Source organism: Trematomus bernacchii, unplaced genomic scaffold (assembly GCF_902827165.1).
Source record: "Trematomus bernacchii unplaced genomic scaffold, fTreBer1.1, whole genome shotgun sequence".
NCBI classification, from domain to species: domain Eukaryota; kingdom Metazoa; phylum Chordata; class Actinopteri; order Perciformes; family Nototheniidae; genus Trematomus; species Trematomus bernacchii.
In genome coordinates, this window is record NW_022987851.1 from 11065158 (window position 1) to 11081303 (window position 16146).

At 38.8% G+C, this 16146-nt stretch overlaps 1 protein-coding gene across 2 annotated transcripts in view; it reads left to right on the forward strand.

Annotated features, from left to right (window-relative positions):
• LOC117468827 (CD166 antigen homolog A-like) overlaps positions 1 to 15606 on the forward strand; it is a 33353-nt gene extending 17747 nt beyond the window's left edge. The window contains exons 2-16 of one of the 2 annotated variants that reach the window (XM_034113138.1): positions 4633 to 4739; positions 4975 to 5191; positions 5319 to 5380; positions 5800 to 5887; positions 6130 to 6303; positions 7685 to 7815; positions 7924 to 8053; positions 8356 to 8468; positions 8559 to 8685; positions 9026 to 9144; positions 11425 to 11557; positions 12306 to 12335; positions 12801 to 12912; positions 13553 to 13689; positions 13805 to 15606. In XM_034113138.1, coding sequence (XP_033969029.1) covers positions 4633 to 4739; positions 4975 to 5191; positions 5319 to 5380; positions 5800 to 5887; positions 6130 to 6303; positions 7685 to 7815; positions 7924 to 8053; positions 8356 to 8468; positions 8559 to 8685; positions 9026 to 9144; positions 11425 to 11557; positions 12306 to 12335; positions 12801 to 12912; positions 13553 to 13655 — 1646 coding nt within the window. In that variant the 3' untranslated portion in view covers positions 13656 to 13689; positions 13805 to 15606. Of the gene's footprint in view, positions 1 to 4632; positions 4740 to 4974; positions 5192 to 5318; positions 5381 to 5799; positions 5888 to 6129; positions 6304 to 7684; positions 7816 to 7923; positions 8054 to 8355; positions 8469 to 8558; positions 8686 to 9025; positions 9145 to 11424; positions 11558 to 12305; positions 12336 to 12798; positions 12913 to 13552; positions 13690 to 13804 lie in introns of those variants that run through there. The other variant, XR_004554523.1, reaches the window with a different exon arrangement.
• Positions 15607 to 16146: the final 540 nt, after the last annotated feature.

Sequence of the window (16146 nt, forward strand, 5' to 3'; positions counted from 1 at the left end):
TTGGTTTATGTTAAAAAAAAACCCTCTTTGGTCTGGAACACTTCCTCCTAAGCTTGTACTGGAACTGAATTCAAATACAGTCATATGCTTTTCATAGTAGTCTGTAACATAAGAGTTAAGAGTTAAGTCTTCAAAACAGCTGCTTATAGACCTCATTTAATACTAAATGGCTAAAAGGATGCTCTTGGGAACCTGGTGGTAGACGGAAGGATTTCCCGAAACATTTCCGCAACTTTCTACATGACAGCGGTTCCTCTATTTCTTTCTTGACGGCTAGTAATGAGTTATAGAGCCTATTACATCTTTGATCCCTTCTCATTTCAACACTTGTTAAATTATTAAAGAAAAGACAAGGACGAGAAGCAGAATGTCACGGGAGGTTAGCTTTTCTTTGATTTCTCGCTCCTTAGACAAGCGCTGTTCACTATAAGAATCTCGCCTTTCCTCAAGTATTATTGATCTAGCTGAAGTGGTTCTGTCTGCCCCCTCGCCGCTGAAGCGCTTCTGAAGCAAGGCTATTTGCCATCAAGTCTTTGTGGACATGCGCCTTGGGATCTCCTCTCACAGCACAATCCTCATTTTAGGCACTTAATAAGTTTCGGCCTACGTTTACTTTCAACTGAAATGACTTGCCTACACACTCAGACACACACACAGACACACAAATAGGGGGGCGTAAGGTAGCAAAACAGGGATATAGAGACCTGTGTGGGGAGGTAGCTGATTTCCCTGGCGAGCTTATATCGGAGCTGTCGTCACCTGTCTCTTCGCCGGGATAGAGGCGCCTTAATCAGGAACATGAAAGTGTCTCCTGTGGTGCCGCCTCCTGTCTCTGTCACTCGCCTGTCGTTTGCTTGATTTACCATCGCCAGAGTATTAGCTAATATCCTGTGTCCAGTGTAAGAACTCTGCTTTATAAGTACCAAGAAATTCACATCCATGCTGGTGTGCCAAGTTCTGGTTTCAGTGGAATAAAGTGCCAATAAAGGATTTGTAAAGACACAGATGTAGCACATTGGAATAAAGTGTTGCTTAACCCCAATCTGCTGCTGCTGAGATTAATTTTTTTAATGGCGCAATACTTCAGTTTGGTGTATCACCACAAAACAGGTTATGCATATGATTGCAGAATGGGGCAATATTTTGTTGCTTGAAGCACTTTTGTTTCCATTAGTAATATGTGTAGTGTCGATCAATCCCATTTAAACGTGCTTTGGTTTAGTGTGGAGAGCCAAAGAGGCGTAATTCATTGACCAGAATCCCCCCCAAATTCTTATCATTGATATTCAGATAGCTGATGGGTTTTAAGATTATTGAGTCTCAGATACCCCTGCTTTGAACATGGTTTTATACAAGGGAATTTTACACAGCACTACTCCAACCAAATCCCAAATACCATCTCTCTTCAAAACACAACTTATATTATAATGAATATTGACAGACTCTAAATGACCTCGTCTTTGAAAGATCTTCGGCAAACAAAAATCATGTGTAGGCTCTATTTATACATGTGAATTCAATATAACATATAATACCTAATATATTTCCTTATCTGTTGTAATCAATAACAATGGTTTACATCGCCTCAATGCTTTTCTACAATATTGTTTTTTAATAAGGTTAGAAAAGGAAAAAGACACAATGCAGTTGTTATTTTAAATAATAATACGTAGAGCAATGTAGACATAGAATAAGGCCAAACACAACAAAGCACAAGGTTTAGTTAGACTCCCTGTAACCATTGCTCTCATCATATAGACAACTGTGAAGTGATAATACTTCCGTATGCATTGTGGGCCTGCATGTGATTGCAAACGTGAAGTCACACTGTTCACCTACATTTGTGGTGAAGGATTACCTTATCTCAGTAACCAGCAGGAGCTTTTGTCTTCTGCAACTCCACAAGTGTGATTAGTTCTCATTGTGTAACAGTGTAATCTGTGCAGACAAAGCCTTTTCCTTAATACAGACTCTTCTAAAGTTCAGAGAGGCTGAACACAGCTGTATTTGAATATTCAAAAAGGCTCATTTGAATTTGAAATTGAAGGAGTCTATTTTACAGGAAGTGCGATAACCTTTCTGGCTCTGCAGTTCTTGCAGTGTAACCTGAATATAACTCACTCTTTTGACTTAACAATTGAAAGATTGGGAAGACCAGGTTGTGCAGGACTCTTTCCTGAGAGAACACCTGGAAAACAAACAAGGACAAATGTGATTCATAACAAGATTCTGAACACATTATATTATGCTGGCACCTACGTACATACCCAGGTGCTGCACATAATCTAGATTATCTTTGCCACTGTAACACTAAATATGAAATGCAGCATGATATCATTGGACTTGACACATTACAAAACGTGTGCCCAGGTCCTGCACAGAGAGCTCATTAACTCCATCCTCCTAATAGATTCACCATGTCTTCATTTCCTGTTTTCCACCTAGTGTGTGCACTCTTCTCTGCCTAAAGCCCATTCAAACACAAGAGTCTGTTCTATTAAAAGCAATGTACATCAGAAAGATAAACCAAGGCAGTGTAGGACAGCTACATGGGCATGCTGTGTTCGCACCAGCAATCTGCATTTCTATTTCAGGTGGATCGGACAGAGGTGTACAAATCTGGATGGGAGAAAGACTCTTAATAGGCTTTCAAATCATTTAAATGTAGGTTTAAGGTGTGGCAAATCATGAATAATTGGAGGAATCTGTAATTTTAATTGTACTGCAGTTGACAGGTGACAGAGCTGTACCCTGTTTTTGGTGAAGAATTCCTGGTACAACTGTCATCTGTTGAAATGTGGCGAGCTTTGTTTTGTCCGTGTTGTCACTGTTAAACATCCCTGAGCCTTTTTGAAATGCATGGATAGTGTCTCTGGGGGTGATGGGCTTTCGGTATCTGTTTTTTTTTTTGTGTGTGGGTTACAATGCTTTGATACTCACAGATAGAGCTTTAAGATCTTATTCTAGTCATCCCCAAACATTGGACCACATACATTTTTATATCCATTTTGTTCTCCGTGTGTTTATTGTTTCCTGGTCTCTATAAATGCTGATATTTTTGCATCCAGCAATCTAACTAGTTTTATAGAGGTGTTATAGTTTATTAGGAAACCTATAAAAATGGTATTAAGTTCAATATATTTGTTTAAATTAACACTTTTTGTAAAGAAATGAAATATATCGCACATTACTTGAGTATGTGCAAGAGCAGACAGTTAGTGTTAGCTATTGTGGCTGTTGAATAAATAGTTTGAAATTTGAGAAAATAATCTATTTTTGCCGTGCGTTGAATGAGAATGAAAAGAAAAGGCAGCAAAACATGACCTGTAAAACATCCCATTATTAAATTGTCTGTTTGGCATCTTCACTGACAGGCTTTACTGACTCTGGTTAGCTCAGCGTTAGACTAGATTTAGTTTTGAAGCTGACGGCTCATAAAGATGAGTGACAAGTGTCGGGAGTGAACTTGTTCAGCTGAGTGGCAGGAGGACGGCATTAACAGCAGACTGTGTTGACTGGAGGAAAACTTTGAGTCAACACAGACATTGTTGTGTATCTTTAGTAAAGTAATGCTGCATAAAAGTACATGATGAACTTGTTCAATCGTCTTTATGTGAAAATGACACTCGACAAGAGGGGGTTTATCGTGACGGGAACATAACACCCGGAGCAGGACGCAGGAGATGCTTGTGCTCATCCTTAAATCACAAGCAACTGTGCAAATATGCCTTCAGGGTCCCAGTTGTTACTCTGTCCCAATGTAGACAATGGTAACCATAGCAAAAGTATCTACTTTCATTCAAAGGGATTCAAATGAGTATCACGCACAAAGCAAATGAATTAACCGCCCCATCGTTGCTCCACTTTGAGGAAAGGTCTGCTGAGTTAAGAGGGAAAGTGAGACTAAACCTTCAGTTGCATTGCAGTCTTACTTTTTGTAGTCTTTTTGTTGTGCATGAATATAATCAGACAATTTCGTGGATGAATGCACGCAGAATATTTGAGCATCTTCATTGTTTTGCACTCTTCCTGTAAAATCCACAAACATTATTTGTCCGACAGATGGAAGTTGGTTTGGCCACTGCTTTGTTTTCTCACACTTTACTGACTGGCTGATGAGCTGTTTTGGGTTTTAGCTGTCAGATCTTCGTCTCCACGAACCCACTCGTGCGTGCAACACACGGAGGTGAATGTGAATACCAAAAGCTGAGCAGCACCTCATTTTCAGTCGTGCCATGGCAGCCGCTTCTTCCCCAGAGCCCTCTGGCTCTAACCCCATGGATGTATAAGTCTAACCCTCATGGCAGCCCATTGAGACACCTCGTCCCATCCCCCCTCTCATGCACTTAGTCTCCATGGCGATGTTTAAGGTTTTTTTTTTTTTTTACCAAGGGAGTTGTTACATTAGCAGAACTGTATAGAAACTGCTGTTCTCAGTGTATTTAGCTGAGCACTAAGTGGTATTGGTGTAGGCCAGTCAAATATGATTAGAAAGAAGGGACTTTGAAGCCCTCACAATAATAACAGATTTGACTTTTCATTCAAAAAATGTCATGCTATGTTGGAGCTGACCAGATTAGCCCTGTTAAAAAAACTAATTGAAAATTGTGTCTCTGCTTTTCTCTTTCGCAGTCAGCGGTTTGGCGACGGTTATCGGCCTGTATGGGGAAACACTGGAAATCCCGTGCAACAATGGAGCAGTGAATGCAGAGGACGTCCTGATCACTAAATGGAAATATGTAAGTCACAGTGGAGGTCAATAGATTCAAAATGGTGGAGTCCGTCTGACACCCACTTATCATGTCTGAACCACGCCCAGTCTGAGTGCACATGCAGTGCCAAGCATCTGTCTCTTCATAATAAAATGCATGAATCGGGGCATGAAAATAAAACACTGTGTGCTTTTAATTTGAAATGGATGCCAGTGCCATATGTGACAGATATGTAACAAGTGCACTCTGCTTTTCTCTCCAGGACAAAGGAGAGGGTCTTTCAGGAGACCTGCTGGTCAAGCGGAAAGACCAGAATGTCTCCATCATGACCACTGATGAATACAAGGGCCGTGTGAGCATGGCTGCAAAATCCAGCCTGCTTCTGTCTGCCACCAAGCTGAGTGACCAACGCACTTTCACCTGCATGGTGGTGGCTGATGTGGACATCACAGAATATCCAGTTAATGTGGTGATTCAGAGTGAGTACAAGCTTCTATCGTCTTAAATAACTTTTTCTTCTTTTGGATTTCTTTGGTTGAGGTGTTTAATAACTGACTGCTAACTGTTAACTGACATTAACTCCCCACTCTTTTTTATGAATTGCAGAGACGCCTGGCCTGGAGATTTCTGACAAAGCGGAGGAACTAGAAATTGGCAAACTTACAAAGGTGGGTTTTTAATGATAAACATTGCTTATACATACATTATTTTAAGCCGTAGCCCATCAAGGGAAATCCCGCACTTGAGCAAAGGTATCTTGAGGCATAGCTGAGGCCATGTTACTACAGTAATGAGTTCTTTGAAGTGATTCTCATGAATTAGTAAAGAGCAGAATCCCCCTTACTGCAATTAAAATACCCAGAGGATCTGAGTGGCTTTAGAAGAACTCGGGGCATTTCATGGTCTGTTGCGTAGAAACAACTAAGTCCTCAAATGCCGGAAGGGTGCTACAAAAAGCTAACTTGCTCAGATGTTTAGTCACTTAAAGAGATGCAGATTTATTTGACATGCATTAAACAGTGATTGTTTTTCAATATGTGTGTGCAGGTATTTGCTATGATTTAAAGGTGTTATTTGTGTACCTTAGCTCGCAAAGTGTGTTGCCAAGGACTCCAATCCAGCGGCAGAAATCACATGGCTGAAAAACAACACAACTCTGAAAGCTGATGGAAAAGGTGTGTATTCTTCATTCTGTTGGAAGATTATAATTATTAATAGCAACAAAACAACTCTTTAGGGTTTGAGTTGACATTAAGAAATATTACATACACAGATGTATTTATTCTCTCTGACTGAAACAGTTACTGTACATTGTTCTTCAGTGCTGCACTTGCCAAGTGAGAACGCCGCGATTTGGTCACTACACCATTGTTTCCTTGTTAGAGTTTTGAGACAAAGTTGTTCGTTTTCTGTCTAGGAATTTCCATCCAGGCCTCGGTGCTGGTGAACGATGTGACTGGCCTTTCGACCACCTCCTCCGTACTTGAGTACTCTGCGCAGAAGGAAGACACGGACGCTGTGTTCACCTGCAGTGCTAAGAACACTCAGGCCGCAGGGATCGTGTCCTCTCCAGTAACCTTCAGTATCACCTGTGAGTCCCCGAGGCCACGCAAACAACCCGCCCTGAAAACACTTGCTAAACTGTTCAAGCTCCTATAACACAAAATCCTGCTGAGAGTTAGATGAGAAGAACAATACCTTTCTGATGTCAGCAGAGTAAAGATAACGCTACAGCCAGTTAGCTTAACTTTTAGCATTAAGACTGGGGACAGGGGGAAACAACTAGCCTGGCATGTCCAAATAATATGTGTATACATTGAATGAATACTTGTTAACTTGTTAATTGGTGATTGGCTATAGATTTGCTAGGAGGTGAATTGTTTAACTTTGCACAGAGCCAGCCTGGATGTTTCCAGGCTTTTTGCTGAGCTAAGCTGTCTATCGCAATATAATTATATCTAATGGAGAAGATATTAGAGTGGTATCGATCCTCCCATCTGCAAGCTAGCAACTACGATTATGTAATAATCATATTTCTAAAATAAATACTACTAAGACATCCGAAATATGGCACATGCATCTCGTGCTTGACCATCACCCTGGGTATTTTGGTAGCCATCCAAATGCTGATGAAGGTTAGACATTTCAAATTCTATTTCAAGTAAAAAAAAAGAAACAGACCATTATAGATTTCAAGCCAGTGGGTTGTGACTGAATGCAGTCCAATTTTGCAGAAACATGAAAGGTTACAAAAAAACAGCACCAGTCGGTTTCTCCACTTGTAGAAAATCAATTACAACATGTTATACAAGGCTGATTTAAAAAAAGAATTCTGTGCTTTTTCTTTCCCCTTTTCACTTTTGAATAGGGAAACAGTGGTTATTTTTTCAATTATGAGCCTTAATTATTTAACGGGGTATGATTATTTAAACTGTGATGTGATTTTGTTATACTTTTATTATATTTTTTGGAGTAAAAGATAAGAATAACGGCTATTGAATAGCCTGACTTTTTAATTTTAAGTCATGTTTTTCAACATCAGCAGCTCCTGACCCACAAGCTCATTACAAAGACCAATACAAACTATTTTTAGTGGAAACAGGCTTTTATTTTTCAGACTATATTAACAGTTTTTAAATCATTCTTTCCTTCTGGTACAACAAAGAAGAAAACAGTAACGATAACTTTCCGGGTGACAGATGAAAAATGAGATAGCTAAGAAGTGGGAAAAATATACCAAAATCAGCATTAAATATTCATGCTACCTGCTAAGTGCAGACTTTAAATTCAAATGTATCACTGTCGTAACACTTTCTCACAAGAAGTGTGAAGAGTTTTGCCTCTGCTGTAGCAGAAAGTTACACTTACAGCTCTCTGTAGTGTGATGACAAAGTGTGTCTCTGAAGTCAGCTGTTAGGGGAACATGCTCATTAAGTTGCCCTCTGACTTTCCATCTCCTTCTTTCTGCCCAGACTCCACAGAGAACCTTGTCCTTCAGGTCACTGGTCAGGACTCTCTGGTGGAAGGAGACAGTATGACCCTGAAGTGTGTTGCTGATGGAAACCCAGCTCCAACCGCCTTTAACTTCCACCTTAAGGCACAGGTGCTTACCAATATCTCATTGAGGCACTCAGAGATGTCTTCCATTCATGCTTAATGTGTTGTTGTTTTTTCAATGAGGCTAATCTCCCGCCATTGTATGTCTTTAAAGGGAGAGATAGTGAAAGTGGACGATGATTCTTACACCATCACTAATGTCTCTCGCAACACCACCGGTGAATACAAATGCTCTCTCGTTGATGACCCAACAATGGAAGCATCCATGGCCATCACAGTGAACTGTAAGGGACCAAAACATGGTGTATTATGCAGTTTGGCCACAAGCCAGCATGATTGTCAGCACATTTACCTTTCCCGCATGTCATTTTTTATAGCTATGTTTATTGCTAGATGAAAGTAAGTCCTACTGTTTTCTTTTCTTTTGTTTCGTGAAGGAAAGTGTTGTGTCAAAGATACTGCCTCTAATAAGCTGCATCTGCAGGGCATTGAGCCAAGTGCAGGGTTGTGTGGTTAACGACAGGAATGTTTCAACCCTTGTCAGGCCTCTGAACCATCTATTCACAACCCTCTCCTCTCTTGTTAGACCTAGACATCAATTTAAGCCCCTCTGGAAATATCGTCAAGAGTGCTGGTGAAGCATTGCATCCAAATCTCAAGATTGATTCCTCCGGAGACACAAAGGTCTCCTGGACAAAGGTAAAAGCAATCTTTTATACAACAAAGCCTGAATCAAGTAGGAAAAGTGTGTGGTTGTTATTGACGGTCCATCCTTTTAATTTGATACAGAACAATGTTAAATTGGACAAAGAGCCCAAGTTTGCCAAGCTGACTTTCGCTGATTCTGGCCGCTATGAGTGTGAGGTGACGCTTGGGCTCCTCAACCAAAAAGCTTCTCTTGAGCTGACTGTTGAAGGTAAGAACTCAGAGATTTTTAGGATATATTATTAGTAGCTTTTTGTTGAGAGTTAGATTAGAGAAGATGTATACCACTTTTGCCTCAAAGCAGCAGGTAAGATTTTCTTAGCTACGCTAATCAACTGCTGGCCATAGCGTAATACCTACCATACAGAACTAAGAGTAGTATGAATCATCTCATCCAGGAAAGCAATTAAGCGTATTTTCCAAAATGTCAAACTATTCCTCAAGTGAGTTCCTCATCAGACAACTCTGTGTCTGTGCTGGAATGAAATGCAACCATTCACACCACATGTGCACTCATTCAGATGTATCTGAAGGGTTACGTCCTGTTGCAGGTGCTCCGGTGATCAAACAGCTGATCAAAAAGCGTGGCGAAGACGGCACACATGAAGAACTGATTTGTGAGGCTGAAGGTTCTCCAAAGCCAGCTGTTACCTGGAGCATCAACGGCACGGTATGTGAAACCATTGCAACAATTCATAAAATTGCAAAAATATAAATTGCCATTACAAACCATAAATATGTCCTTAATGTCGCGATTAAAAGACCGCCTCCAATGACAAATTGTGTTTTTAAGAGATCATTCAGCAGGCTTTAAATGTTTCTGTCAGTCACTCTTTGAATGACAAATCAATACTGGTTGTTAAAGAAATCCATCTTCTGTCCTTGGTCCTCCTGTACAGTAACTGCAGCAGTTAGGCAGCAGCGTCTAAGTATGGTTTATAAAGTAGTCCAGGCATATTGTAGATGATTTGTGCAGCACGCAATACCTGGTTTCATCTGGATCGACACAGGTACAAAGTGTGTGAACATTTAAAGTGTTATTTAGGTGTTTGGTCTACTACTTCTTAAGAAAATACATTTTCTTTCACTGAAATCTACTAATGGCTCTTTTAGCAGCAAAGAAAAACCACTGAGATGCTTATACAGTATGGTTGTTTCAATTTAATGGCATTTTCATCAAAACAAACCTATGAAAATCACCCACAGAGATGTGAAGGTGTGACTCTGTTTAAGCTTATGATAAAAGATCTGAGGTTTTTCAGTGTCTCGGCCCTGAGACAGTTCATGCCTTGCTGTGCCACTGAGTGAGTTCTCCCTCCCTGTTGTTTGCAGAGCAGTTTGCAGTGTTAGTATTTTCCCCGGCTACCACACTTATCTACTCCAAACATTTCTAGACGGGTGAGCTCAGTGTTTCGAAAGAGAACATTTCTTCATTTTTCTGAGGCTGAAACCCAGTGTTTCGCTACAGACTGTCACAAAGACAATAGCTTCCAATTGGACATTTCTTTTCTCTTTTGTCTCAGTGGTGTACCTGGGTGCACTGATAGCAGAACTGCTCAATGAAGCATTTTAAATTCCATGTGAATCTGAGGGTGTGTGTAGGATGGTTACACTATTTTTCAGCTCTTTCAGTCAATGTCTAACCTCCAAACTTAAACCTGTGTGTCATAATGAATCAACTCTAAAGGTTCGCACAACCCTTTCACTAAAGGACAAAACATACAAACTACAATTCAGTCAAAGTTTATGTTTTTGTTCTCTCATCCCATCCTAATTCACAAAAGATAGCAATGAAAAGGAATGAACACAGGTTCATTAATTGCCAAAATGTCCACATCTTCCTGTACTGTACACGTAGAAGACCCTGAAAAAGGGTGTTGGCAGTTTGTCTTTGTGTCTGGGGCTTTCCCCTGAGACTAAAGTGTCTATATCCCAGAGGCACACATGCGGTGCCTTTGTCATGGAAAGGCTGAGTCACATATCCATCCAACGTCGCCCCCTAGTGGTACAAAAAAACACTCCTTCAAGGTTCAAGGTTCTTTATTTATTCATACGAACATAGCTACAGTGTAGTTATGCAGATGAAAATCTTGTGTCACAGGCTTCTCCACAACAACGCACCAAGTGCCTCGGACAGTCCTTTGTGCCTGTAGCCATCAGGCTGCACAACAAGGGGTCAATAATGAAAAAGAAATAAAATAAAATCACTGGACATAAATATACACTGTTTCCACAACCCATGTTAATACATTAGTAGTAGACCAAATACGTAGATAGATATGTCGATATATATGTACAGATGTCCATTTTCACTTTTCACTTGTCACTTTAACTCATTCCGTACTTCATAACTTAGATGACCAAATATGTATATATGCTGACAGTTATTTTACTCTTATTTTTACTCATCTCCTATTTCATAGTCTTTTATTATTATTATCATTATTATTTTATTTTTTTCTTGATTTTATTTTTGATTTAATTAATCTGTAAATCTTTGCTGTCCTGTTTTTTCACGCTTACCCTGTTGCTGCTTTGTACAACTGCATTTCCCCACAGGGATTAATAAAGGTCCATCTTATCTTATCTTATCTTATCTTCTCCAACAGAGCAACACAAAACACAGATAAACAGAAAATATAGTGCAAGTAAATAGTAAAAAAGTGAAATAGTGAAATAGTGCAATAAGAGTCTATATGCAAGTTATTGAAATATGATATATAGGTAAATAGATCAATAATTTTTAAGTAGCAGCCAGATGAATATTAAGGATGTTGTTTCAACTGTTCAGGTGTTTAACAGATTTTGCTTCAACAGTTCAGGTGTTTAACAGTCTTATTGCCTGTGGGATGAAACTGTCCCTGAGTCTGGTGGTTTTAGTCCGGATGCTGCCATGACATGTTTAGATATCCTACGCATATACTAATGTGTTTTTTCCCTTACCATTCAGATTGATGAGAGTCTCTTTGTCAATGGAAAGATAACACACAAGATCAGAGTGGTGCCTACTGATAATCTGACTGTCTCTTGTACGGTGTCCAATGGACTTGGCGTGGATACCAAAACTATAAATGTGTCATCCAGTAAGTACAACGTGGTAGTACAGTCCACTCGCCTCTCCCCGCTTTTTGCTCTAAACTAACTCAGTGATCTTCCTTTTGTAGATGTTTTTCTAAAATGCTAACTCACTCTTTCTGTCTGCATGTTGACTTTACATTATTGTTCAAATGTTTTAACTACTATAATTTAGCAGGTATGTACATTAAAGCTGTTTAAATGGGTATCAGTTAGATTTATTTTTTATAAAAAACACATTTTTATGAACTGACATAAAGCTTTCTGAAATATTTACTTGAAGTTACCTACAGTAATACACCATTTTAGTCCATACCAGGCAAAAATAAGAGGTACATGTTTAAGAAGAAACCCATAAAGCGTTAATTCATCATGTAGAAATTTGTATTTCATATTTTATTCTTGAGTAAAGAACTTACTTCTCTCACATCATCACTGTAACAATCTTATTCATGCATGCACGTACCACTTTGTACACACTGTTTTCTCAAAGCCTGCAGTTTTAAAATCATTCTTTGCTGTCTCTTGCTTACTCATTCCTGCGTGTTTGAGATAGCATTTCACCTCTCTTTTCCTCTTCACTGCGTGGTGTATATGTTGGGATGCTGGACTTTATCTGTTCCCTCTCTGGAACTGCAGTACTTGCATGCAAAAGTAGAATAGAAGTAGAGTGGTTCAACTATTCTGGACTTCAAGTTTGCTTTCATTTTTTTAAATTTTGATTTGCAGTTAATTTGATTTCATATCTGATTTCAGTAATTGAGGAGGTGAGAATGGATAAAAAAGGTAAGTTGTAGCAGTCTTCTTGCTTGTAAGAATCGGTGGAAGGTGGGTTAGTTAAAGACTATGGGGAAATCAAATGTTGCGCACTGAAAGATTAAATATTTGTAACCTCGCCTTAGGCTCTACAACTGAATCTGAAACTGAAATCATCTTTGGACACTTTTTTCGGTCATTAATAAAACACACAGATGAAGGAATAAGAGGAGTGGAGCTACCAGCATCCTGACAAAATGTCAATATTGTCCATAATCCCGTTGGCTGATGAAATTAATCACTAACTAAGAATGCCGTCATTAACATTTAAGTCAATGAGTCATAACCATACGCAGTGCGGATGTGACCATTCATCAATGCATTTATTGCACATAATGACTCTTTTCCTCCCTGTATAAGTATGCAGTCAGGCTGGAGTTTCATACTGAGTGAATGTTTCTCCCAGATCTCTCATGTTCCTGTTTTGTCTTACAGCTCAAACAGATGAGAATGACCAAACCAAGTTGGTGGTTGGAGTTGTTGTCGCCCTCATCGTCGCCACTCTAGTTTTAGGCCTGGCCTACTTGGTCTACGTGAAGAAATTCAAGTAAGTAGTCAACATTGACCTTTCAACAAAATGATTATGCTGTTACGTAATGATCCTAGCTTTTCTAAAGGTGCATTATTATTTTATTTAGGTGCATGGTTAAATTATCTTTTTACAAATGTTATTCGGTATATTTTAGCAGCTATAGATGTATACATTTGAGACGTATTATTGCAGCAGAAAACAATTAAGCAAATAAACAGATATCGATTGTCCCTTTCCGTTACTCTTCTACACCAAGTTCCCACCAAATATACATGGAGTGCACACTATAAATGTTGATTTGTTTACATCTATTCCTTTAACTGAATTAATGAACAACAATTAACCACAGTGAATCAGCTTTGAACTTTCGATCTTGGCACAGTTGTCTGTTTTACCCACTGAGTAATCAACCATGCATTTTCCAAATTAAGGCGTTTAGCTCTTGATTGATCTTGAACTTGTAGCTTGCTAATTTAAGTAAATAATCGAAGTGCAGGAATATGCATAGCTTCCATTAAGTGCTAGTAGACATAAGATATTATTCTGTCCATGTGAAGTCCACACAATGATACCATATAGTGTTTGGGTTTCTTGCAAATACCTATAGAGGAAAGGCTTGTCAGCATGTCAGGTAAGAATGTTTTATGTTAAACAGGCAAGGAAGCTGGAAGACTGGGGAAAAGGAGAACGGCTCTTCTGAGGAGGAGAAAAAACTGGAGGAGAAAGTGGAGGAGAACAGCCAAAAAGCTGAGGTGTAAAAGAAACGGCAACCATCCTGTGGGAATGTGAAAGGTAAAAACATGTTTCCATCACTTTCCCCAAATAATGAATGCATAAATATTGAAATAAATACAAACACAGTCATTCTTGTTTAAATAACATTTATTGTATTTGTTTTTCATTCTAGTGAGAACATGGAACTTTTGCACATTCCTCATCACCTCCTTATTTGGGGGGAAAAACCAACGACTGTACATTGGGATGAAAATGATTTGGATTTGGTTTCAGGGAGCATTTTACTAAAATTACATATCCAACCCCCCCCCCCCCCCCCATCCACCTGAGCTCCTCAAACCTTTTTTTTTGCAGGTCTCCCTTGAAAAAGAGATCTATGATCTCAATGGGACCAATCTGGTTAAATAAAGGTTTGAAATTAAATTAAATTAAACCCTCACCCCTCCTATCCTAAAAAAAAGATGAATGGATACTGTATGTGATATACATAACTTGTCTGCACTACTGATACATGTGTAAACTTGTCTACTCTTAGGATTCATGTTTGTTAGAAAGGAATTTGGGGAAAAAGAAGTTTGGGTTTTGTTAGGTGATGCAAGTAGAATAACTACTAGCCCAGTTGCCTTTGCTGTAAGGATGTGTAGGCCTGAATTAGTCTGACTCTTTGGCCCTTGGAGACATAGCAGGGACAGAGGGACACCATTGCTTCTTAGCTTCACGCCATCACAGTCAAAAGACCTCTGCCTTCAACATCACTGTAGTATATCTGTTTATTTGTGCATTGATTTCAGTTTGTTCATTCAGGTATAAAAAAAATGTTGAAATAGAGATGAAATTCCTGAAAGGGCTTTGGGTATATTATACTCTGCATTAGTTATAGATGGTAGTATGATTTACATGTTGCAGGACGTAAGCGATGTGCCACAGAGTTCTTTGGCATCACCTGATTTGTTGGTTTTGGTTTTTGATTGTGTGCAAAGTAACCAGGGGAGAAACAAACAAAACTCAGCTCATTTCTGCCTGTTTCTTTTTTCAAAAGGACTGTACATTCAACATAACCACTGTATACCACAAACAGGTAGATTATTGACAGAATGTATAGCATAACTCGCCTCATATAACTGGCTATCATTTGGCTGTACAGATTGTTTTACATAAAGCCATTGTTTGTTTTCATGCAAGAAGAAGTCCTTGAGCCTGTAGCAGGGAAAGGATGTTTTAGGCGAAAGGCGAAAGGCTGTAAGTGGATTCATATGTGTGTGCTTCACCAGTGTTGAAGTATGATTGTAGCTCTGGGATAATTTGTAAGGGAGCACACAAAGAGGACAAGGTGTTTGTGTCAAAGTAGCCGCCATTATATGTTTGCCTTCTTTTGAAAATCTACCTGTAACTGCTTCAGTTTGTCATGTGCACTCGGGTTCATGTTTTCATGTCAGATTTGTGTAGAATACAATGGAATATGCGCAGCTGTACATGTCACAAAATTGGTCCCTTCAGGAGCATTTACTAAATTTGAAACTGTATCAAACCCAGGATGTAATTGTGAAGTATGTGAATTTATTTTCTTTTTGCTATTTATATTGTACAAGATGAAATTTCCTGGTAGGTAAATTCAATAATTGTCACATAATTCATAACTTGGATTGAAACCGTTGTTAAGTTGCTTGCAGACTTTACAAACATGTAATTAAGTTGTGAGTCGTCAGTAGGTTGCCCAGGGTCTGCTTGAATAATAGATTCAGCATGTGATCAACTCAGACCTCCAATTAGCTGTTTGTTGCCTACCATGTGTACAACCATCAAATTGGAAGAATGACCAAAGAAAGTGAACATTGCCATGCAAGTATTGTAAATACCTGATGTTTGTTTTTGTACTTTTGTTTAAAATAAAGTGTACATTTGAAAAAATGATGTCCACTGAATATTAATTTTGATGTTACATTTTCCTGTTTTGAAATAAAGAGCAACACGGAACAGTTTTTCCCTTGTATGTATGCTAAATGTATGTGAAAATTACACAAATAATATATAATGACTGAACATGACAGAGCAGTAAAAGAGTTGCAAATAGTGGTAGAAGATGTTACTTTTAACCAAAGGGCAACATACAGTATACTTCTGTAATGAAGACTAATTTCACATCTCTTGGCACAAAACTGAGACAAGTTAAAAATATGATTTTGCATTACATCTATTACTGCATCATATTATGTGTTTACAATCTCATAAAAGCAGTCACTTTCCAGAGAGGTAGTGTGTGTAACGACATAGCAGCGGTGTAAAGTAACTAAGTAGATTTACGTAGTAAGTACTGTACTTATTTGAGATGCTTGTACTTTACTTTATTTAAATATATGCTACTTTGTACTTCTATACAATTCAGAGGTAAATAGTATACTTTTACTCCACTACATTTATTTAATACCTTTAATTACTTTACAGGTATGGATTAATAATGTGAAATATAATCAACACTCAAATAAGACTTGAGTTTACCTGGAGTAAATTCACAAG